This window comes from Xiphophorus maculatus, chromosome 17 (genome assembly GCF_002775205.1).
Source record: "Xiphophorus maculatus strain JP 163 A chromosome 17, X_maculatus-5.0-male, whole genome shotgun sequence".
Classification (NCBI taxonomy): Eukaryota; Metazoa; Chordata; class Actinopteri; order Cyprinodontiformes; family Poeciliidae; genus Xiphophorus; species Xiphophorus maculatus.
The window spans coordinates 8,580,149-8,604,821 of NC_036459.1; the positions used below are offsets into that span (position 1 = coordinate 8,580,149).

Sequence of the window (24,673 nt, forward strand, 5' to 3'; positions counted from 1 at the left end):
AACCAGAAACGAAAGATCAGTTCATATATCTTTACATGAGGTTATAAGCATGACATCAGCTCTTCTTGTACATGGTGTCTCATAAGATGGAATGAGTTTTCTCCTGTAGCCTGTACATTTTTTACATATTAACAGCAGCTGAACACAGATGGCTCAAATCATATGAAACTACCCGTGTAAAGCTATTTTACAGCATGAAAAACAAAAAGAAAGACGAGTGAAACAGACCAGGTGGTTTGCTTGCAGGACACCCTCCCATTACTCACAGGCCAGCTTGTTGTCAAAGCTCGACAGACCAATGGCAAAAGCTTGAAGAGCACACATGGGATAGTTGTAGTCAAGGGTGAAGATGTCTTCGGCAACTCTTCCAAACTGCATAATGATGTAGTCAGCTGTGGTTAGAGGAAACAACGTGTTCAGTCGACGGTCACAAAAAACGACTCAACAGCGATGTCATGTATTGAAGTAAACACTCACGGTCGTTGTCGTGTACTATCTGGAAGTTTTTCACTGAAGCTTGTGTTACGCGACCGTGGAAGTTCAGAACATAAGACTGGGTGTCTTCGTTCCAAACGGGGGCCTTGTTGTGCAACTCAATCAGGTTTTCCATCACGTTGCTCTGCCACCTGTTCACCAGGCTCTCTTGTTCCTGCCACACAAACACAAACATGCTTCAGAGTCTTAGAAAATATGCATACCCCTCACTATCATAAATTAATAAATAATATCCTGTGCAACAATTTGTCTTTAGAAGACATCTAATCAGCAAATTGTTCTAGAATTGCACCGTTCATGGTTGCAGCCTGGTGGCAACGTAACAGAACTCCTTTAGGTAGTTCATTCTGATCTGTTCTTTTTGGTTGAGGCGTTGCTTTAATGGGCAGTTATTTCCTCAGTTTCGGATGCTGGATGAAAGAATTGTTGCTCTCACTTTTTTTTTTTACTTTCAGACAGTTGTCATAATGCATATCCATGGTAACAAGTGTTTTTAAAAGTGGGAGCAGCTGGTTCAAATGTTAAAAGCAGTATTATAAAACAACATCCTCAATTCAGTATGTATGACACAACTGCAAATTTAGTAAGATACTTTAGGTGGTCGTCCACCTAAAGTAACAGGTCAGGCGAGGAGAATTGAAGATGATTAACAACACAGCCAACACTTCAGAGTTCAGAGGAAATACTTTTTTCTGTTGGACTCACATTTTGAGGCCTTACAGGGATCCGCTCATGGTTCATGTTCATCCCTGGAAGGACAACGGTCATTTTCCGTGGCCCCTTGAATCCCAGCAGGTTGGTATCCTGACACAAAAAAAGATTGGAAAAAGAATGTGATAATTTCACCATAAAGGACACGCTCAACAGCATCTTGGTTTTTTGCCACTGGCTTACATAGCAGATTGCAGCCAGCTCCTGTCGTGTGTTGCTTTCTTCCAGCAGCGTCCCGAGGTTTTTGCCAGGATTGATGCCGTTGTCGTACACTGTGAATTTAGTGCCCGTGTAGTTGGACCTGATTAAGGAGAAAACACACACATATATATGCAACTTTTATGAATGTTTGCAGGTTTACTTCTTATATTTTAAAACTATTCCTGTTAAACCAACATGCCCACATTTAAAAAAAAAAATTTTTTGTAACATTGTCTTCATGTTCTGGTCTCATCCTCCCTCATTCATTTTATTGTTTAGACCTTCCCTACTTCTCCCTCTATGTTACAGCTTTTTCATCACACTTGTTTCAGATCAATACTAAAAGCAGTTGCATGTGGTGTAACGCTTTTATCATATCAGTCCACATAATATTTTCCCTAAAGTGTCAAGGATCATCAAGATGTTGTGATGCAGTGGTTCTAGCCTTGAAACTTTCCCGTGGCGGCCATTTTGCCCAGTTGCTCTTTTATTGTTAGATCATGAACTCTGACCTTAACTTTAGAGCTTTGGATGTTATTCTGGGATGTTTTGAGACTTCCTGGTAAAATTGTTTATGTGCTTTTGGAGCATTTAATTGTTGACTCAATTGCTAAAGGGTGATTTCACCTTTATAAGAAATCAGGACTGCAGTTGTGCATTCACAGAGAACAAACCTGAACAGAATGATTCCCAATTTTTTTAGAAATTTTTTTAAATTCATTCCCTCTTAATTCCAAATCAATAAGCAGCATCTTAAAATTAAATGGACTAAAAAAAACACATACCTGTCTTTCATCAATCTACATCTATTTGGCTATCTTAGAAACAATTTAAAACTATATACTCTATTTGTGAAAACTAAGAAAAAGAATGCGGCTCACCTCAGTTTGCCGATGAAGCTCTCTCCGTCTCGTGACAGATCCGTGGCATCCACTGAAATCAAGTAGTTGGATGTTTTGCTCTTCTTTCTCTTTCTTCCAGCCAACAAAAACGCCTGCAGAGACAAAGACATTGTAAGATTAAAAATAGGGACCCGACTTCATGAGTAACAGAAATAAGCAAATTTGTCTGGATTTCACCTTTCTTTCTTCGTCTCGCTCCATGTGCATATAGTAGGTGGGGTAGAGGCCGCGGTCCATGCCCTTCTTGTCCCGAGTAATCCTGCATTTAAAGATGACGCCACGAGGAGCCGGCAGCAGCACAAACTCCTCCAGGTTGGCAGCATCTGCAAGGACACTTTCTGCAGAAAGTGATCCGGGGATTACTGTCTCCTGGGATAAAAAGGGAGCAATGCAGCACTTAAATTTCCTGGAATTATCTGAATGAGATGGTAAGTGAGTGGTATAAGTTGGTGAAAAATTCACAGGAATGTTTTTGCCACTGGAAGCCGATGCGGGTCTGAGTGCGTCGGCGTTGGAGAACAGAGAACCCGTCCGTTCCTCATTTGCCTCGTCTCCGGGTTCGCTGGCTTCATCAAAGTTCATGCTTCCACACAGACCTGTTGAACGACATGAGGGAAAAAGCATCAGCACAAATCGGTAAAACGGGAATTCCTATTGGGAAGCTTTTTCACCCAAGACATGAAGGCAGAAAATGTGGTGAAAATCCTCCAGCACAAGATTTATTTTTAAATAAATCTCTGGAGAGGATTAAAGAAGACAGTTCGTTCTGCTCTTCGATATATAAAAAAATATTTCTATGTATTATGCAACACTTGGGAAATGACTGACTTGTTTCTCTGGAATGATCTACTGGGCATTTCTTCTTCCACAGAGAGATGGCTGCCTGCTCTTCTATGCAAAAAAAAATCTAAAAATTCAAATAATTACTGAATCATTTCAAATCACAAACAGGATGAATATGACTCAGCTCTGCTTACTCTGCAAATGCCAGAGTTTTTTGTTATGAGGCTTAACACTGGGAGCCAGGCAGTCATGCAGATGTAAAATGATTCCAGCAGACGGAAGGCCTCAGGCATCTGTCTGCTCATTCATAATTGGATTTATCAGCCAAGATGTAGCTCTTGGCTACTTCTAGACCCAACTTTAATTCACTGCTAGAAAGAAGTGGTGGTCCACTGGTGCTAAAGCATCTCAGGAAAGGACAGAAATTATAATACAGACAGATACAGCACTTGTAGCTCAGCGAATATTCTAACTCGCTATAGCATTACAAAGTGATAAATAAGTTTGCTCAATTCAGTTCAAAAATATCTTATTTATCCCAAAGGGAAATTAAATGTCATAATTTATATAATCAAAGAAGCTATAAAGAATCTTTGTGGATTTGGGCTGGAAGGGTCTGTAGTAGCAGTCTGTCTTCCAACAAATCTGAAGAATCCTCTGACTGCTGCTGTATGGCGGAGAAGCATTGGAGTCTGGGATACGATCTGGTTAATGGAAGACCTGGTTCAAGGATCACTTCTAAACACTGGCTATGAGTTCAGATTGAAACATCATACACAAAGAGCTAACAACGTAAAAAAATATATAATAGTTCAAATCTTTCAAAAAAGTAACCAACCAAACAAAATCCATTGTTTTACTGAGAAAACTGAATGAAAGGAGACCTTTTGGCACCAAGCTGACCTTCTTTCTGTAGCAGCTGGTGGATGTCTGTCTTGGGCTCCAGCAGAGTGGCGGTGTCGCCGTCTTGTTCCGTTTCTTCGGCTGCAGGACTCTGCAGCTGAGGCGGAGACTGATGGCGGGGCTGTGGCGACGAGGGCTTGCTCACTGACCGAACTTGGATTTTCGTTCCCAGATCGCCGGCTTCTGATCCCAGGAAGGCTGCCGGTCCATCAATACCTACAACAGGGGAACGTTATTATTATTCTGTTATCTTTACATCGAGAGACTCTATTCTCTGCTCTATTCTCTGCTTATAGAGAATAGAGGGAAACTCTATTCTCTGTTTTCCATTAATCATTGATTAATGGAAACTAGCATTAATCAATGATTAAAAGATAACTTTTCACTGGACTTCTTGATTCGATCAATTGGAATATATGTGTGATTATACAAATAAATTGAATTAATCTAACCAATAATCTCCAGGTCAAATACTAAAAAACGGTTCATTTATTTTTTTAATGCATCAAAACAGAAACTGGACAATCGTACTGGCATCAACAACCAGTACGAACATCACTTTATTTTGTATTTATTGATGAATGACAGGGTTATTTTGTAATCCTTTCATTTTATATTGGATTTAAAGAACCTGCAAGATTTATTTTCTTTTGACATTTGGAATCTGCATTCGTTGAATTACAATAAAACTAACGAAATTGAGTTTGGAATGTGGCGTAGTCCTTAGGAAAAAATAATCTGAATCATCAAGTCGGCGCATGTAAATATAAAATGGAAGCTAGCATAACTTTATGTCCTTAATGATTGAATAGCTTGAAAGAAGTTTATGTAATTTATGCTGCTTTTTATTTCAAAAAACGCTCTTATGCGACACTGACCACATAAAAACGTCATTTAAGAGATTCCTGCGTTTCATTCTCTCACCATCAAGGATGACATCGTTGCTGACGCTGAGTTGAGACTCCACCAGTGGGTCCTGCTCATCGCAGTGCAGCGTCCTGTTGCGGCGGTGCCGATTCTCGGTGTTGGGCTGGACCATCATGGGCTCCTGTCGTTTCCGCCGCTGCTTCTGCTCCAGCAGCGCCCGCTGTGAACGCAAGGCATCACGGAACCTCAGGCTTTCAGATAACGTTCAGCATGACCTTCCCCAAACAGCTGATCACGTGCTCATAAAAAAAAAAAAAAAACCAACTAATTATTCAATGTTTGATGTGAAGAGGTTGAATGCAGTTGTGGTGGAAAACATTACACAGTGGAAGGTAATTACATCTACATGCATGATGAGATGCAACCTGTGTCTCTCAGTAAGTGCTGCAAATAGCCTGCCTAATAAAAAAAAATTAAAACTGGTCTGCATTGCACCTGCTACTTGTCTGTGATGGAAAATAGAGATATTTAATGCAGAGTGCTCCTGAAAACTCCTTGTGGTTATGATGTACATACGGAACCTCTGCTCTCCTAACCCAACTGTGATCAGAGCAGCCAATGGGATTACGCAAGCAGATTAATTAGTGTGCCAAACGCACAACAACACATCCTGATGAGGGATGCTGTTCAGTGAGCTGGACGACACCAGGAAGCCTCGTGTCAGATTTGGCTAACCAAAAACAGGGCTTTCATAATTCATCAGTCAAAAACTAGACGACATCTGTTTAACCGTTTTTCCTTTTAGTGAACTAAAAAGGCATCAGTTACACATCTCACGTGTCCATTAGGGTAACAAAATTATAAAATTTAATAATAAAATTTCATTTAGAATAAATCTACAGAAGCATTTTATTAGTTTGTACAGACTTATAAAAATTATAGTTTTTTCAGCCACTGGCCACTATAGGCTGGGGGATTCAAGTTTATTTCGGCACTACGAACAATTCGATAGGATTTTAAAGGAAGTAAAAAGAAACTGCCAAATTTCACTGAGAACTACTAAAATATTGGAATCACCAATATTTCCTAAATACATTTTACACACCAGGTACCAACAAAGTTGTTCATAACGGTTTGTGATGTTTTGTTACTTTAGCACAGTTACATTCAAAAAATGTTTTTAAATGTGTGGAAGATCTTACCTCCTCATAAGATCCTCTTACTACAGAAAATGTCAAGGATTCTACAGTTTATTTAAGAAATCAATATGAAAATAAATCTCAAAAACTATTATTATAAATCAATCTGTCGCTGTGCTTGTTATTCAACAACAGTAAAGCGTTTTAAAGACGCGATGAAGACTCAGTAGTTTATTTTGCCATTCTGGAGCTATTTTGAACTAATCCATTGTGAGGTTCAATTCTTTTGTCATGACTCAGAACTGGGCATTTACAGATCAGGAAGTGACTTAAGGCGTTCACAGTCGTCCCTGTGCGAATCAAAACATCAGGAAAATGAAAGCACTGGACAGAGTTTAAAGCAGATACTGAGCATGAGTTTAGTTTTTTTTTTTTTTTTAAGTCCAATTCAAGGAACACACTTGCCTAAACTTTTCTGGATAAAAGAGGAGACTGTTCAAAACCCCACAATGAAACACTAAAGTAATGTTGGTAAAATTGCTGCCTGCAAAGCGCAGCCTTCTCCTGTTTGACACAGATAAGCAAAAACAAAGATTAAATGTACAAACCTGTTCCATTGTGCCAAACTTATTGATCCTTTAGAGCAAAAAATGACACAAAGTCCATTTTTTTCCAGAAGGTCAGACAATAAAGGAAGGAGACCAAATGAATGCTGGCTTTTCTTTGTCTCCTTTTCTGAAGCTCACAATCGAAAAGTTGATGGCCTCGTCTGCATAATGTGCTCCTCTGACAGAAAAGGCCTATCTCACTATGACAAGCAGCAGAGTGTGTCTGTGCAGTCACCGTTGCTAACTGAATGAGCGGTCATTAGGGTTGGAAGGAGGGGACAGATAAAGGGGGCTCTGAGTGAAAAATGCTTTCTTAGTTTTGTCTATATGAAAATGGATTCAGGACTTTTTCACATAACATGTATCTGACAAGTACCTATATATTTTTTTACATATCATTCATTTATCATAATTTTCATGTATTCACATTTAAGCAAAGCAGTTCATATGTTTCCTTATACAAGTCTGTAGACCAGAACTGGTCTGCAGTGGGTCAATGAAATGAAATCCTTCATTCGTTTTGAACTGTATGCTCAGGGCAAAGTCTGAGAAAGCAGAGAGCAGATTCCGTGTTAAATAAAATCTCTGAACTGTAACTTTACAGTTTGGTTTGTTATGACGACTTTTGCAGTGGCTCATAAGGGAAAGAAGAAAAAGGAATAGTTACATTTGTATGAAATGTTTGTGAAGGGACACAATGCATTGCCAGGAATGAGGAAGCATTAAAAGTTTAAAGAAACAAAGTGAAATATCTCAAAGTAAGAAAATTATTGTAAAGCATGATAATATGCTTTACCATATTCAATACAGTATTACAGAACACAGGAAGGCAATCTCTGCCAGTCGAAAACGTTGTTCTAAAGAGAACGTGCAGAGGATGAATCCAATCATTTTCCACACAGTAAAGAACTGAGTGAACTCTCTTAACATTCCCACAATCCCTAAATATGTAGGAAAAGGTTTTGTGATATTTGTGAAACAAAAGAAAATCTTTCCTTAGCCACCAAAAGCCGTGTTTTTATCTAACATTTCTTGCCAAACAACTGACACAGAAAACATTCCTTCAAAAGAAGAAGCTAACACACGACGGATAGGCTGCCACCAGTAATGCCACAGTGAGCAGAAAGCTCTGGTGGAGTTAGTCTGTGGGCAATAAAGTGTTTCAAGTGGGAAATGTGTCACTTTCTATTTGCCCTTTGTAACTACAGCATTTCTGCTGACGTTTAGGTAATGCATAAAACTGTAAATCAGTTATCCTAGCGAGACAGTTGTTTGAGAAATGAGAGCTCTGATCAAACCTGTTCACATCAGAGCACAGCTTTGTGAGTCACAATGCTGGTCAGAACCAGATCAGAAATCACAACGTCACACAACGTCAACCTGAATGCTGCCAGAATCTCTTTTTCTACTCAGCTAGAATCACAGCCACAATCAAAGCGACATACAATATGAGCTACACTGCAAGAAAACAACAAACAGAAATCATGTGACTGGTCAATCGTTGTTATTTTATGAAGAAAATTCCAGTTCTCACCTGTCTTTCCAGCTTCTGTTGCATTAAACTGCTGCCGTCATCGTCAATGCCGCTGTAGAAGAAAAGCAAACATGAAAGATTTACACATTTTTCAACAGAAAAAGAATTAATGTAATGTCCTACTTCAGCAGCTTTTTTTTTGCAAAGTAAGACTTACTTTTATTAATTAAGCATTATTTAAAATAACTGAGCAGAAAGACATTTATCATGTTCTGAAAAATCTAATCCTGAAAAGAGGAATCTGTATGAAGAGAAAGTGAGGACAACCTGCAATGTAGGAGCTGGTGTGCATTTACATTCAGCACCTTTCTAAAGGGACATGTTGCTAAGCTACAGTGGTGAGAGAGCAGAACAATAGTAGAAGTCACTATTGTCAACCCCAACTCTAAGACCTAAACAGACCCAAATCAAAACTCAGTCAAACTCACAAGAGTGATTCACAAATCAGGCTGATGTCCTATGACGCTCATTTCTCTTTCATCTGTTCCTGTTGAGTAAACCTTTAAATATCACACGTTCTTGTGGAGTGAAATGACTTTGTTCGTAGAGAGGGATCAAAGCCACATGTTCAAATACAGCATGATGTGTACTCATCAGATACACTGAATTTCCAACTATTTTTGTTATTTTCATATATTTCCTCCCGCTGCAGATTTCAGCTGATGACTGACATCACAGAAGGGCTCTGGATGGCCATTTCTGAACGCACAAAACAGACATGAGTGCTTTGATGAGGCTGTCTCCCTCAGCACAACGTGGAGCCTCGTCAGCACAGGCATGACTCATACAGTCATTATGCTACCCTTTGCCAAAATTGATCATCTTGCACAAGTGAGTGCCATGTATTGACTAATAAATCCCTCAGTGTTGTTACAGGTAAGCAGATGGGTCACCTGGGAGGTCCATCTGGCATCTGAGACGGAGGGAAGGGAGTGGAGACTGATAGTAGTTCTTAATTACACATATGAGAATACTATTTAAAGGGAAGGAGTCGGGATTAAGACCTGCAAGCAGACAAAGTAGTGAGATGTTGGCCAACTCATTAGCAAGTCATTACAACTGTCTGTGAAACTTGTTTCCTGTAGTAAAAACGAGTATTAACAAATTTCTGGGTTCCAAATGTGTAATTCGATATCTCTGAAGAGAATTTTAAGTGGTTTCTAATATTATATGCTCTGATACTTTTTCAGCTTTTGACCTACAAAACAGTAGAAGTGTCACGTAATAATAATTACTAAAGGTTAGATTTTAAAAAACACAGTTTTCACAACAAATTTAATTGCTCAATCCATTTAGGCCAACAAATTTTTCTCTTCTAACAATTACGGCAAAACATTATTTGGAGTAATTTCTCAAGTTATTTTGATTTCTGGAAAGAACCAAAAACGTTTAGCCATGTCTGCTCTGGATATCCATAATCCTAATTTCTTGTTTCATACTGAAAGCTGTTAAAGATAAAGGCTTATGTTAAAAGTTTGCCATGTGGATTGTGGTTTACCTGGATGTGGAGTTGGAAGAGAAGCTGGTAGAGCTGGAAGGTCTTCAGCGAAAAAGGGAAGAAAGGATTATGTGAAGAGAAAAATACACAAGTCAGTTCAACAACATAGTAAAATATAATTCTAGAGAAGTGAATAAAAGGCCAAATTCACAAAGTAATTGGCATTAAATGAGTCTAACTCTCCTAAAGGACACTACCTGGCAAACACTTAAATGTGTTGTGCGTATAATTAGAGGAAAATACTCTATGAGTATATTTATATCTGTCAAACAGAGCAAAGACCATTCCATTTTGAAAGACTAGGACTATTTGTGATAATCTGTGAAATCGATACGTCTGCTAAAACTGGTCATTTTGATGAAGGAGCAAAGGGGAAAAGGGAAAGGAGATAATGACTAAATACACAAAACAGTAAATATCATACGTTTTATCTTTAATTCAATCATTTAAAGACATACATCCTGTTACATGCCGTGGTGGCTGCATGTAGGATTTACCCCCCAATTCAGGTTGCTGCTGAGCTCCGGCGGGTTAAGCAGGCCCAGCTGGTTTCACGCTGCCTCTTGATTAGCAGAGTATGAGCCTAGCTGGGAAACTGACTTTCAGGGCCTCTTGGCCTATTGGGCAGCATGTGTGCTGCAGCTTTGTGGTGCTGTGATAGAGGATTTGTCTGCTAGAAACCCTGTTTTTTGTTGTTATTCTCCCCTTTCTTTTCTTTTAGGTTCTCATTTTCACCTTTGAGACTTCTTCCGATCCCACTTAAAGAATAAACCTTTAACTTTATCCTCCTGGTTTTGTCTCTTCATTTTTCCCTGGTTTATCTATTGTTACAGCCCCCCTCCAAAACCCCTAGACTTCGTTGGGGATGTAACACATTCTTTCACTGTTTTACAATTTTAAAAAAATATTAATTTAGAAATGTCTTTCCAAAAAGGCCAAGAAGCACAACCTTCCTCAGCATTGTTTTTATTACAAGTTAAACTGGTTGACATTTAGTAAAAATTTCTTATCCATACAAAGTCAGACGGAGCCTCATCAGCGCGGGAAGTGATCAATGTTTCATTAGTCTCTCACAGCTTGGGTGACAGGAGAAGGACAAGCAACTCTTGTACCTTCATCATGTGTCAGACCACGGTAACCTTGGAGATTGTAGCTCCATCAGCAGAACACCTCCAGCAGCATTGACAAAAACCTCAGGTCACATCTTGTACTTTACAGTAATTGGAGGCCTTTAGCACTTTGCTGTAAAGACTTACAGACTTGAGTTGTGAGGATGTGTCCAGAAATGAAACGCGTAACCAGGCAACCTGTAGCAAGACGACTTTTAATTAAATATTAAATGTAAACAAATGGCATTGAGAGTGAAGTCTGGAAATATATCTTTAACAAACTGGTAAATAAACATGTAATCTAAATAGGGGTGTGCAATTCACTGCACTGTCTAATAGACAAATAAATGCATAATTGATTTTCTTCAGAAATTTCTAGCAGTACTTGCACCCATTTCCATATGCTGTCACCACAGACTGTGACTGTGGACTAGAAAAATGTGATATAAAATCTTTCCCCACATGAAAAGCAAAGTAGTTTAATACAAGCAGTCTAAATTGCTGTGAACAAAGATGTCACATAATCTTTGCTGCATTACTAGCATCCACCATTTCTTTGAAGACACATTTAAAGGTCACTGAGGATGTTGTTAGTTACATGCCTGTTCAAACCAGCCAGCCAACAGCACACACACACACACACACACACACACACGCACACGCACACGCACACACACACACACACACCGACGACTGGACAGACACAAATCACCAACTCTAGTTACAACAAGCACAGTCACAAGCTGATGCTTTGAATAAGTAACGACATGGTGGCAGAAACACGAGCAAGAAGTACAAGAGCGAACTGCAAGGTGCTCTGACCACCTGCCAGCTGATTGGTCAGGAAGATAAGGCAACGCATGGATAAAACAATGCTTTAGCTCTGTTAAAGGCTACTTTGTATTCTAGTCGTCTGTTACAAAAGACAGAAAACAAATTAGTTGGACAGGAGAGTGGTTAGAATGTCACTTCTACCACATCTCTATAGAAACAGAAATTTCAAATGGAAAACAAAGCTAAGAGTCGCTCTTTTATCTGTCAGTATGAGCAGCTACCTGTACGACCAGCGGCTGTAGACCGGATGAGATTCTTCAGTCTTCATAGACTCCATGGTGGCAAATGTCTGAATGCTAATTCAGGTATTTTCCTCCAATGGTGAAGAAACTTTCCCTCAAACTTGTGGTTAAACTTTCTGCTCTGCCCAACCCGCATACACACACACACACACACACTCGACCTCCACGCTCCGAGATCTCTGGCAGATATTACAAAGAAACAGCAGCTCTGCTATCTTCCACCCATGGGAGTGACAGTTACCCAGCACTAAGGTAGACTGAGGTTGTGAGGCTTGTGCTGTTACCATGGCTTCACACTTCAGACAATGCACAAGAAGCCAAGACGGAATTTGTACAGAAGTGACAGCGCTAAATGTCAATGTACTGAAAAAAACCCATAAAAGATAGAAAGTGCCTCAGCAAAATTCTTTCAAGTATAGATGCCTATAAAAAGATAAAAACATAAATTAGCTTATAATTGTGAAGAGAAAGGAAAAGTATAGATACTGTTAGTTTCTGACAGATTCTAGTGCATCTATCAAAGAACAGATTCTGAGTCTGTCTGGCATCTTTTAAAAATGCTATATTTGAAAGTCGGGCTGGAACAATTAATTGCATGAATCATGATTAATTGATTACTGAAATATTTGTCAACTAATTTAGTGATCAAGTAATCATTAACTGGATTATAAAAACTCTGAAAACATGGAATTTGCTTAAAGTTCGACACATGACCAACCCATACTAGAGGAATGCTAAATTATTTGCATTTTAGGAAGCAAAACATTTATTTTCTTATTTAAATAAGGAATTGAAATTAGCATTTTTAATCCTTTACAAAATAAGCTTTGGTGGTTTAAAGAAAAATCTGCAGAAATTGATCATTTTTTATCCAGTCAATCGTCAGAATAAATTGATTAACTGCAGCACTATTGAAAAGTTGTGGCACTTTAAAACTACAAATGTCTCCAAAAAATGTTTCCCCTTTTAATATTTTTATAGCTCAACTGCCTGCAGAAGGTTTTCAGGTCGGTCATTGTGACGCTGGAAAAGTGCATGCATGGTTTTTAAAGGGAATGCAACTGACAGATTCCCCTTTTCTAAAAAACATGATGTATAACCATAATCTAGTTGCTAGGAAACCAGAGTCTCCCTATTTTGACATCTATTTACCAAAGTAAGAAAATGGGAGTACGTTGTGTGTGTTTGTCTAAAACTGTATATACATCTAGTGATGATAAGCGTGGGACTCTTTCACCAGAGGGAGTAATTATTGAGCTCCAAACAAACGATGGAAAGAAGCTGCAAGAGCTGATAGAAATACCGGTTCCCACGGGAACCCAGAAGCATCACCTTCCACCACCGACTCTCCAGCAGCGATCCTTTGCTGCGTTTCAGCGAAACCCAAGAAATGTAAGCTGCTGATTACCGACGGCGCTCTTTGCAAAGTCCTTCCTGGAACAGTGACTCACCGCGGCAGGGAACCAAAAATGTTTAACAAAATTTACATAGTTTTCCAGCAGTATGCATAAGAAAAATACCCCAAATTTACACAACTCCCCAGGCATTTGATAATGAGCTTCGTCGGTTAAATGTGTGTGGGGTTTGCATAAATAAACCACTCGACCACAAGTCATAGCTCCAGCTGCCGAGGTACACCACTGTTCGAGTTCAGATATTTCAAAATGATTTACACAGTGGTGCAGTTTAAATTTTGAGGATAAATGGAAGAAACTGTTCAGGATTCAATGCAGAGGCCTTTTTACTTCTTTTTTTTTTTCTTAAACTGCAATCTAACCAACAACACAAACAAACTATACCAACCTTCCACTTTCTTCTCTTGACTGATGTAAGAGATGCATAGGCATGCTGTTATGAAAACTGTCGCTCTTTAACCAGCTCATACCAGCATGCACAGCGTGGGATCTGTAACAGCAGAAAATCTGCCAAGTTTCTCAGCATTCAGCAGCTTAAACGCAAGAACCCCAGATTCAGAGTCAAATATTTCACACTGAATATCAGAGAACCATCGATGGCGCGCTTGTTTTGAGACTCTATGACTGGTATGCAAGAGTTGGAATGAAAAGCAACATCCATCCTCTTCTTCTGGAAATACTGAATCAGCAATTTGTGAATCATCACACAAGCTGACTAGTTTGGGTGAGTCCGCAGAGCGGTGTGACGCTCTGAGCGATCCAGCTGGTATGCTGATGGAATGCAAAAAACAGAAAATAATATCCAAGATGGTAGCCTCTGTATGTCAGGCATATAGCAAAAGTATTCCTGAAGAGATTCAATTACAAACTTGTTTGAATCCTAAACTGGACTGGCATTGCAACAGAAAACGATTTGAAATTACTTTGATTTCTATCAGGAAAATAAAAGATGTGAGACTTGTGCTCCACAGCTTTAATTGCATACAGCTCTCAAAACAAAACCAAGCTCTCATCACAAACTTTCTAACTCATCCCAAAACTTCCCTTCAATCTGATCAGGTTCATATTAGAACTGCACAATAATTTTAATCAAAACCATCACAGTATCAATCTGTGCATTATCATCACAACTGCAAAGGAGTCCTTGGATGCGATATTTATTAGATTTTAACATTTCAGATGCCTTGCATTCAAACTTGTCTAGCCAATAATATATTTAGCCAGTTGAATGAACTTTCAATGACCTTTATGCCCACATCTGATAGACTTCACCAACAGAGATGCCAAAAACTCAGCAAGAGTTTGTGGACATCGAAACAATGGAAAGGAAAGGGAGGAGGGAAAAAAATGTGGCTTAAATGTAAACAATATTATCAATGTAGTGTTTAGCAATCATATTGTGCAGCCTAATTAATCCTGATTAAATAATTTTAATATCAACCATACAAACTATCAAAACAAAATTGACCTAGATAATAATTTGTGAATTTAACAGCTTACTGTTGTTTACAACAAAGAAAAAAAAAACTAAGAAAAACCCTGCTGTACTCAGAGGCATGTTCAGACATGACAAGATTCTTTTCTCTCGAAATCAAAGCTATGCAGAACTTTGAGGATGTTTTCATATCATCTCTTGTAAAATGCATTTACACGCAGTAGGTAATCAGAAAGTGACTGAAATATGAAGCTGTGAATCAAAATTTCTTCCCAAAAATAAAAAATAGATCCTCTCTTTGGTTTAAACAGACTAGTAAGAACATTCTTGCTTTTTTACTTTTGTCAAGTAATTCAACAATCAAAACACAATGTACAGTAGGGTATGTACCACAATGTTTGCACTTTTTATAGTTCTTCCTTCATTTTGTACAATAACGAGGTTTGTTTTTCTTCTCTTCTTTCTTGTCAATAATGCTACAGGAGCGATTTTACGGGTAAATATTGCTACGGTTCACTCACTCGGCAAAAATATCCCTCTATTGACTACAACTATTGATTAAAATAAGATATATTCACACAGAAAAAAAAACGCGACTGTCTTAAAAAGCCAGTGACAGGATGTTAGATATTGCTGGTTACCGTTACAAGCTAACGTTAGCTGTTTCTGTCTCCACTATACGCGGTGCTGTTTATGGAAAAGTTGAAGGCGACTGTTAAGTTTTTTGTGCCGATGCAAATGTGTTACCAATACTCGGATTCAGATCTTACATTTGAAAACACGTCAGGCCTCCGAACACCAACCCGAAAGCAACATTATGAATTCTGCTCACCTTATACTGTAGTAACTCATGTTTGAGCACTGTTGCTAAGGGAAGACCATCCGGAGAAACTGCACTTTTTCTTGGACGCTGTTGTCGAGAGCAGTTACCCTGTCCTTAGTTACCGACCATAACAAGAACCTGCCTTCTTATTGGTCCGCGCTTTCTTTAGGTGGGATTTAATTGGATGACATTCTGAAGAGGGGCGCAACGTCACGCCTGGTTTCTTATTTTGATTTTATTATGAAATATTCGACAGACAAGTCAAAGGTGAGTCACGAACTCAAAAAACCGAAGATGTCTCCTAAGGAAATGATCATTTTAGCGTGAGTTGGGTTGTTGGAGGAACAAGTGCAGTTTTAAAAACTTCATCTCTGAAATGTTTACAAAATCGTTAGACTACAAGCATACATTAGAATAACCAAATAACAGCCAGATTAATAATTTGGGATCATTCAAAAATAAGTAACAATTTTATCCGTACTTTTGAAAACAATGAGTAGAATTTTATTCGTATCAAAACTGTATATTTCATACCGATTTTAATACTGTAGCTTTGCACAAGGTTGCACATTTAATAGCCGTTATAATGCATTTTAAATCAACAATGCCTTAAATAAAATATATATTTTATATAATTAAAATCATAATTAATTTAATAATGATACATTGCCTAAAATGGAAAATAAAGCTGTGTCTTTCACTTGTACCCCTTTATTTTATATTCTGTTCTGCAACAGTTGAATAAGATTAATGACAGTCACCGAAGAAAAATGTTCTTTAAAAAATTATGTATTATGAGTTATATTTGGAGTGGGCAAAATATTGGTATATTTGACAGTAAAATGTGAAAGTAAACATAGTTATATGTAGATAATAGATTTAATCAGTGCTGTGTGTATTTTGCAGTTTGTAAAATAAGAGTATGCTTTATCTTGATTTATTACAGTAATATACAACAGTAATCTATACAATAAATCAGAATGTATTAAAAAAATGACAAAAAAATTTATCAATGAATTAGTACATCTGAGTCAGAAAGGAGTCCCCTTTCTTTTAACATCAACATCAGCCCTTTTCTCCTCCTCCATGTCACCTTCACCCCATAGTCCCTCTGTGGTGTGTCAGCCACCAAGGTTTCAGGTGGGCCGCTGCATGGTGATGTACATGGCTGAGCAAACAGTAAAAATCTAGGGGAAGAAGAGGAACGGTTTACCTCTTCCCACATCCTTTCCGTAGTGTCCACATCAGGTGGTGGGCAAACACTGTTGACTTCTGTGGTTATCAACTTGGTGGAGGTAGGTATTGAAGCTCCCTCTGCTGGAATTCTGCATCTACTTGTCACTTCTTTAGATTGAATTCCAAGCTTATCCAAACTTCTACTGTGGGAGGCAGTGCCATCAGGACATGCTTCAGCATTCCTTTTTCCAGCTGTGACCAACTGCCTTTTTGGACTGTCTGAGTAAGCCGAATTTGCAGTCGTTTTGCTGTGGCAAACGGATGCAGGAGGCTGACTTTTGACTTTTGATACTGCACCTTTTGTTGTGGTTGTGGTCCTTGACTGTTTCTGAGACTGGTCCTTTAACCGAATGCAAAATGACAATGAGGGGTATTTGCGTGTGTTGTTTTTTCTGGACAACTGACTACATCGGTCAAGTAAACTTGAGGTTTTCTGCCCGTTTCTCCTCCCTCGTCTCTTTGGAGGTGCAGCTGCAGATGAGCAGTCAAACTGTGGGTTTACCTGAAATTTTGAAACACCAAGTTAAATGAATGATACAATAAGAGTTGCAGTAATCTTATACAGCTAGTACTAACGTGGCCATGGGTTCCACATCAAAATTCTGTGCCCAAACTCAAATTACCAGAGAACCAAGTTCACTATGAATTCATGGTGGATATTTCAGCAGTGATGAAGATTTAAATATGAAAACTTATTAAAAAAACGTGTCTAGATCTAAAATATCCCAGACTTTTCCATACCTGTGCAGGCAATGTAAAAACCCAGGCAGCTATAAATATCTTTTGTTTTATTTTGCCATCTCCAGGATCAATCTGCTTTTTATATTGATTTAACAAACCAAATCCCCTGTGGCCCCATATGATCATTTGTAGTTACACAAAATGAATTGTTTAACTACAAACTATGCAGAGAAAAAAAAAGTGATATTAGTGAGAGTTCATAACAAAGCAATTGACTTTGATTTGGATTCACTTTTTCCATCACAAAAAGTGCATCTTTTAAAAGAATAAACAACAGAACTTACCCACGAATTAAGATCTGAGCTGTTATGTGTTAGTGACTCCGGAATAAATCCCTTGGGGTTGACTGCAGCTCGGACTTCAGGCGCATGTTGAAGTTTGCTTCCTCCTACAGGCCGTTCGATAAATTGCAGGGCAGGCTTATCCGCCTTTATGGCTTTGCGGGGCATTAATATAAATCATTCCTGAACATCTGGAGGAAGATATGTCACAGAAAGTAAGCCCGAGTAAAAGTCCACACGGAAATACCGAAAGTTAACGTTTTAGAGTATCAATTAAGAAGTATACATTCAAATGTTTTCATTTCAAGCGCCTACTTTCTATAGTCTTCTTTCTGTCACGTTGTTCTTTGCGTAGGACATCGTCTTCATAATTAACATATGCAAATAAACCTCAGTTATACAATTTATCTGTCCTGCTCTTTTTTCTTGTTGTCTTGATAGGCATTGTTGTATTTCCCGGTTTTCTTCTTTTTCTTCCTCTGGTTCGATTAGAACGCCAACCTGCAGTTACATTACTGCCACCTAGCGATGGTATCCCCTGGCTCCTTATTGGTCAATATTTACCACGTGATCAAAGTGACGGAAGGAGGCAGCGCCCACAGCGCCAAAATTCAAAAACGTCTCTAAAACGAGCTGAAGATATGTAAATAACACTTCATTATATGGTTTTGTATCAGTTACAGTGGATTAATCAAAAACAACAAGTCTGAACGCAATGTTTCAGCTTCGACTCGGGGTTCAGCCAAGTGGGATCGCCTGAGACTTTGCAGTAATATGAAGGTTTGGATTCATTTTATGAAAATAGCCTATTTAATGCTCCGCTACCCTGGAAGTTGTGATAATCGGTGCTTTAAAAAGAGACATATCCTCCGAAAATTTAATTGTATGTGCATAAACTATTAACTAATGAACATAAACTTTAAATGTATTCCAATTAAACGGTAAAAAAATGTGAAATTAAGGAACGGCTGTTCTAGAAGGCGCAGGTCGCTAAGGAAACAGCGATTGCAACTGAGCAGTTATTGAGCGACTGAGTGAACATAGCGACAAAAGGGGTTTGAATTTCACACAAAAAACACATATGTTGTTTAATTATTGTGACTCCTAGCGTATTTACGAAAGTGCTTTTGTTTTTTGTTTTTTTGTTTTATTAATGTGGAACGGTTATTGAACTAAGCCCACTGACTACCTCGATGTTGTCAGTTTTCTTCCGGTAGTATTGAACGTTGATCTAGCGGTGATTTTAGGTAGGAGTAATATTAAAAAAATGAAATGTTTATTTTTAGAAAACATACTGATCGTGTTTTATGTATGTTTTTATTGACATGTCTAATTTACTGTGTGCTGCTTTTGCACAGCAATCCTGTGAAGGGTAATTTTAGCGATCTGACCATGAGACGGAGCCCAAGGAGACCCCTGATTCTGAAAAGAAGAAAACTTCCATTTCTGCAAAATGAACCAACTCAGGCTGACAAGCAAACCCAGCACTGTGCAGCAGGCACCGGGGAGCCGACTAAACCAGCAGCCAGCCAGTGCCTCCCTCATGGCATCCCCATCATGAATCACCCCTCCATGTCTGACACTCAGGTGGTTGTCATCCCTAAAGAGGCAGATCTGCAAAGCATCATCGGTGTGCTCACTGCAAAGGGCAAAGAGAGTGGCGTCCAAGGCCCAAACAAGTTCATCCTTCTCAGTGAGAGTGGCAGCAGGGGCAATGGATCTTTCTGCCAGGCTACTGTCAAAGAGGAGTCATCTCCTGCAGAAAGTACAGCTACACAACCAGTGAAGTCAGATACTATCCACAATATGCAAGATGCTAAACCTCTCACTGGAAATCAGTCAAGTATGTATGAATTAAGAGCTGTAGCTTCACCCTCATCAATAGCTCCCCCCCACCCCCCATTAATATTCCATTTTAAGGTGTCAATTACGTAAAGCATTCTCTCTCCTTTACGCATCAATGAACATAGGTGCAAGTTGCAGTCCTCTAGATGACAGCCTCACCAATATCCAGTGGCTGGGCAAAATGAATACCAGTGCCTTGGAGCCACACCTTGCAAATCAGACAATTGACAAGGAGAAGAAGCTTCAAGCACCGCAGATTTTACAGGTCAGCCTTGTTTCTGTTATTTACTTTTTCACTGTTGAAGTGCAAACCGAGCAATTGTTAGGAAACCTAGATGTAAAAGCACATAAGTCAAATGCCACAAAACACAAATGTGATTATCTTTGACTTGCTAAGGTTTTTAACTAAGCTTATAAGTTTATTTTTATTCATACTGGTCTTTAAAAGACTTCAAAATGTCTTACATTTTTAGAAACTTGCAAAAGCAACACATCTGTGTAATTAAAAATATTTTTACTATGACTTATACTATATAACTACAGGATCAAGGTCCAGATTATGGTGTTTGATTTGCAATTCATTTTAAATTTTGATTTTAGTTGCATTTCATTAGAGCTGCACAACATACCAAATTGCAAACATCGATCTGACATCGGTGAATGCAATATCGTCATCACAAAAAACAGTCTGGAAGTATATGAGTGTATTTTTAGTGGCTGAGAGGTTCAAGCTCACAAATTAGCCGCTAAGTATCTTCAATAAATGGACATAAACCTTTGCAAAAGGAATATCCTGCACAGACGAACAGCTTAAACTACTGATCTGGTCCTTTTACTAATAAGAAAAGCCAAGATCTTTTGGGATTTTTTGGGATTGCATTCTGAATTTCATCCTTTCACATTCTGGTTTTTCGCACAACATGTTCATTTTAAAACTTAGCAACAACAATCAATGTTTTTATTAAAGTCTTAACAATATGACAAAAATGGACTCAAATGTACATGTTTAAGTCTGGAATTATTATCCTTCAGTAGTTATTGGATCTGTCTATCACTCTCTTTGCCTTCTTCCAGACCCACAATACAAATTCAAACCCAGAAGGTTCTCATCAGCCCACGTTACAGAGACCGCCGTACTCCTACACGGCCATGATCCAGTTCGCCATCAACAGCAGGAAGAACCGAGGCATGACGCTGAAAGAAATTTACACATGGATCGAGGACCATTTCCCTTATTACAGAGAAGTGGCCAAACCAGGATGGAAGGTGATTCAGAAAACTAACAGAGTAAATTAGATTGGATCTCAAAGCAAAACTATGAAGGATTTCACTGGTTTTGTTCCTTTGCAGAATTCAATCCGCCACAATCTTTCTCTGCACGACATGTTCATCCGTGAGCGGTCGCCAGATGGTAAAACCTCTTTCTGGACAATTCGACCAGATATCAATCGATGCCTGACCCTTGATCAGGTTTACAGGGTGAGCATCGCTATTTTCACGTACATGTTGATTTTATTAAATACATAATGCTCTTTTTCTCATCTTCCTTTGCCTTTTTTCTTCTTTCCTCATAGTCCTCTGTGATTTTGTAATACGACTGCTGTCTGATTCGTTGAGTTTCTGTTCTTTCTGTAGCCTTGTTGTGATCCGGGGACCGTTTCTTCTCCTGTGCCGTTGCTTCCATGTCCCCACCAAGTAAGACCGATTCACCTCTTGTTGAAGAACTATTTTCATCCCACAGTTAGGCCGCAGAGGGCTAAACAGCATGGAAAGTCAAATGTTTAATATCTTCTGAGACCTGATTAACAACTTGTGTTTTTAGGTTCAAAGTATAGCTGCAGCTGAAGAACTGAGATCTTGTTTTATAGGCAGAAGAAAAAACTGAAGTCATCTGAACACTTCATGTTTTGTCTTGTTACCATGACATACCTCTATATTTTATTGTCCTAGACCAAAATTAAGTACTGTTTGATAGACATGTTGAAGGACAGATGGTTTTCAACATTTATTACCAATAAATCTCTGAAAAATGTGGCATGCATTTGAAAAAAGCCCTTTTAAAATGCAGAACTGTGTACTCTGGCTGCTCAGTAAAGAAATGCATGCCACACTTTTCAGATATGTTGTTCTGTCATAAAAAAAAATTCGAACACATTTCATAGATATTCGTAGTTGTGATGTGACAAACTGAAAAAGTTCAAGAGATCTTAAAGCTTTTGTGAGGCGCTGCATGCACCGATTGAAATGTTGAGTGTTTTTCTGTCAAACTAAAGCTGTATTGTCTAAAGTGATCCTCTGTGTTGCTTTCGCAGCATGAAAAGAAGAATATATCTGCTGTAAGAAAAGTGCCAGCTTCCACTGGTGAGTTCCACACAACTGAACAGAAATGTTTGTTTTTTAGTGTAACTGTATGTTTCTTAAAGTGTTTTTCTGTTTGTTTTCAGAGAGGAGGATAAAACCACTGCTGCCCCGTACAGACTCTTACTTGGTTCCTATCCAGCTGCCCATTGCCTCCTCTGCGTATCTGCCGTCGTTGTCTGGTTCTTATTGCCCATCTGGCTCCAAGCACAAACAAAATGCTTCACGCGGGACCAAGAGAGTCCGCATTGCCCCCAAGGTACACATTCAGTCAGGTGTAGCTACTGAAAAACTACTTCAAGTCATGCTGAACATAGATACTGGACCATATCACTTAAAAATAACATTTCAGGTTTTTAATGCCAAATTTGATCTCCAATTTTAAGTAATTGTTTTTTTCTTTGCTTTTTTTCTTAAAAAAATACAAATGATAGAATATATCTTTAAAAAACTGACTTTTATTTGAATAATTTCTTCTGGATTTTCCTTAATTCCTTCCCTTTTTTTCCTTACATTCACAGTAAACTATAGTTGAAACGTCTTCTACATAAAAAATGTGACATAGCTAATTTTTCACGTGAAAAGTTTGGGATTCTTCTACTGTTCTTGTCGTCTCCCAGGTGACGGAGGGCGACAGTCCAGCCGTGGCTCTGGCTCCTCATGTCGACCTGAAGGTCGAACCCGTAAATGTTCCGACAAAACGCGAGACACGTAAACCTCCTCCGAAGAGGCAGTCCAGCAGCTCCCGCCGTAAGCAGAGCCTGGTGAACTCTCTGCAGGACGAGCCCATCCTCCTCTGCCCCGACAACAGCTTCTTTGACTCTGGCGTCGTCTCGGACGCGTCCACCTCCCAGGACGTGAGAGAAGCTGACAGCACAGAGCAGCAGCAGCACTTCCAGGGCAGCCCTGAGCGGGAACTCTACTTCAAGACGCCCATAAAGAGTCATAGCCACTTGAGCTCCTCCACGCCGAGCAAGCCACCTCCCAACGTCACACTTGAACCCTGGAAGGTGACGCCCGTCGGCAAAGACAGCCAAAGCGTCCTGGACTTCAGTCCTATCCGCACGCCGGGCGGTCCCGTTGTCACGCCCCGACAGGAGTACACCACCTTCAGCTTCAGCAGCACTCCCTTCAAAGAGCTGCCGCTGTTCAGCTCCCCCAGGGAGCTGCTCACACCGGCCCCCTGCAGAGCCCCGTCGACAGATTCCCCCACCGAGGCGCAGCTGGCAGATGCGCCCGCCGCTTCGCCGTCCAACCGCTCCATCACGGAGGGCCTCATCCTGGACACCATGAATGACAGCCTGAGCAAGATTCTGGTGGACATCAGCTTCTCCGCGCTGGACGACGAAGACCTGGGCATCGCTAACATCAGCCTGTCAGAGTTCCTCGGTCAGTTCATGTAGCCCGAAGGCTAAAACGCTAGAAATCCGTTGTTGAACACTAAAGCACGCACGCACCAACTCAGCAAAACAGACATATTTCTCGTCTGGTCATGATCCACCTGTTGTGTGTTTTTGATGGTTATTGCTGGAGGTGTGTGATCAATCTCAGTTTGTGGTTAGTTTGATTTCTGTCTGAATATAATTTATTAATTTCACTCCAGCACAAATAACAAAGTAGGATATTCAGAAGGCTTCACCAAGGTCTCACATGATGCTTTAATTGGCAAAGAGACTGTACTCATTCATCTTCCACTTTGTATTTGCCTGGGTTTTTTTTGTAACTTTCTCATGTTTGCACTTGCTTTTACTGTTCTGTGTCAAATTCTTCTCTTGCATGTGGCTCTCCTCTTTTGTCTCATCTTTCAGCCGCTCTGCATCGCTGTCATTTATAGGAGCTGCATGAGAAGAGAAATATTTAAGTGTATACATATGTTGATTTGCACATTATAATATATGACTTACAGTTGTACAATAGATTATTTGATCACTTGGTAAACTCTGTTGTCGGGTCCCAAAGTCTTACTAGCAATTAAAAAAAAAAGTATTACAAGTAGCACTAACAGCAATAGGATTTTCTGATTGTAAAACTGTTTTCAAAAATCTTCACTGTAATTATTGGATGTGCCGTTGTCAACTGAAGGGCACTTTATCTGAACAGAGGAATTTTTGCGAACTGTTCTTTTTACCTCTTAAGGCAGAAAATACAGAATATTTAGTATATGTCTTCAGTAAGAAAGATTATTTGCAGTATCATCTTTGAGGCTGAGATGTGACCTATTTCTGTACCACTGAATAATGTGTGTTTTTAAGAACAGGTCCTTCTGTTGTCTCAGCTTTTTAATCTCAGCACTATGAATCCATCTGTTTATGAAGAAAGGTTGTTTTCTGAAGTAAGACTACAATAAATTCCTTAGATCCTCATAAAATTGAAGGATTTTTCTATTTAATTTTATTGCTGTAACTGTGTGGTCTTTATAACATGGCATTTGCAAGGTGTGGATGGATAACCTTTGTTTTAAATACAACTCTTTGTGTAACCTAAGCTTTATTTCATGTTGTAGAAATGTAAAACATTGCCATCTTGGGCAAGATGTTTTTTAAAGATACGCCATTGTTTTATTACTAATTCTAAGGTCAGCAAAGGTTTTTGTTTGGCTTACCGTGCTTATAAAATTCTGCAAATTTTTGATTTCAGCATAAACATTTTTTAAGATTTCTTAGGGGTTGTTGATGCTTTTTCAATGTTCTTCATACTGGAAGAAAATGTATCT

General features: G+C 39.1%; 3 protein-coding genes across 5 annotated transcripts; 1 reads left to right on the forward strand and 2 right to left on the reverse strand.

Annotated features, from left to right (window-relative positions):
• Window positions 1-16: 16 nt before the first annotated feature.
• tulp3 (tubby like protein 3) lies at window positions 17-15,604 on the reverse strand. Of its 2 annotated transcripts, none has more exons than XM_023350301.1 (12): window positions 15,509-15,604; window positions 9,642-9,683; window positions 8,144-8,195; window positions 4,920-5,082; window positions 3,996-4,211; window positions 2,772-2,905; window positions 2,487-2,678; window positions 2,289-2,401; window positions 1,390-1,507; window positions 1,201-1,299; window positions 478-649; window positions 17-392 (listed from the first exon to the last, which is right to left on the reverse strand). In XM_023350301.1, exons 1-12 carry the CDS (start codon window positions 15,526-15,528, stop codon window positions 259-261), a joined length of 1,455 nt encoding a protein of 484 aa, XP_023206069.1. In that variant the 5' UTR covers window positions 15,529-15,604; the 3' UTR covers window positions 17-258. The 2 variants fall into 2 exon arrangements, with proteins under 2 accessions (XP_023206069.1, XP_005800074.2); XM_005800017.3 differs by lacking the exon at window positions 15,509-15,604 and adding an exon at window positions 11,806-11,861.
• Window positions 11,870-24,623, forward strand: foxm1 (forkhead box M1). 2 transcript variants are annotated; one of them, XM_014469102.2, is made up of 9 exons: window positions 11,870-13,965; window positions 19,116-19,600; window positions 19,728-19,867; window positions 20,677-20,868; window positions 20,953-21,081; window positions 21,238-21,297; window positions 21,915-21,963; window positions 22,047-22,219; window positions 22,581-24,623. In XM_014469102.2, the coding sequence occupies exons 2-9, from the start codon at window positions 19,150-19,152 to the stop codon at window positions 23,361-23,363; spliced, it is 1,977 nt and encodes a 658-aa protein (XP_014324588.1). In that variant the 5' UTR covers window positions 11,870-13,965; window positions 19,116-19,149; the 3' UTR covers window positions 23,364-24,623. The 2 variants fall into 2 exon arrangements, with proteins under 2 accessions (XP_014324588.1, XP_023206068.1); XM_023350300.1 differs by lacking the exon at window positions 11,870-13,965 and adding an exon at window positions 18,376-18,537.
• Window positions 16,304-18,232, reverse strand: rhno1 (RAD9-HUS1-RAD1 interacting nuclear orphan 1). The gene is made up of 3 exons (XM_014469089.2): window positions 18,073-18,232; window positions 17,761-17,948; window positions 16,304-17,237 (listed from the first exon to the last, which is right to left on the reverse strand). Exons 2-3 carry the CDS (start codon window positions 17,923-17,925, stop codon window positions 16,509-16,511), a joined length of 894 nt encoding a protein of 297 aa, XP_014324575.2. The 5' UTR covers window positions 17,926-17,948; window positions 18,073-18,232; the 3' UTR covers window positions 16,304-16,508.
• Window positions 24,624-24,673: the final 50 nt, after the last annotated feature.

Bases quoted from the DNA above. Each gene is read 5' to 3' on its own strand.
- tulp3 (XM_005800017.3), bottom strand. From the start codon at position 11,861: ATGGAGTCTATGAAGACTGAAGAATCTCATCCGGTCTACAGCCGCTGG. The intron at 8,196-9,641 runs GTAAACCACAAT...TTTCTTCTACAG, and splicing joins TCTTCCAACTCCACATCCAG to CGGCATTGACGATGACGGCA. The intron at 393-477 runs GTGAGTGTTTAC...CTCTAACCACAG, and splicing joins GATAGTACACGACAACGACC to CTGACTACATCATTATGCAG.
- rhno1 (XM_014469089.2), bottom strand. From the start codon at position 17,925: ATGCCCCGCAAAGCCATAAAGGCGGATAAGCCTGCCCTGCAATTTATC. The intron at 17,238-17,760 runs GTAAGTTCTGTT...TCAAAATTTCAG, and splicing joins GCTCAGATCTTAATTCGTGG to GTAAACCCACAGTTTGACTG.
- foxm1 (XM_014469102.2), top strand. From the start codon at position 19,150: ATGAGACGGAGCCCAAGGAGACCCCTGATTCTGAAAAGAAGAAAACTT. The intron at 19,601-19,727 runs GTATGTATGAAT...CAATGAACATAG, and splicing joins TCTCACTGGAAATCAGTCAA to GTGCAAGTTGCAGTCCTCTA. The intron at 20,869-20,952 runs GTGATTCAGAAA...GTTCCTTTGCAG, and splicing joins TGGCCAAACCAGGATGGAAG to AATTCAATCCGCCACAATCT.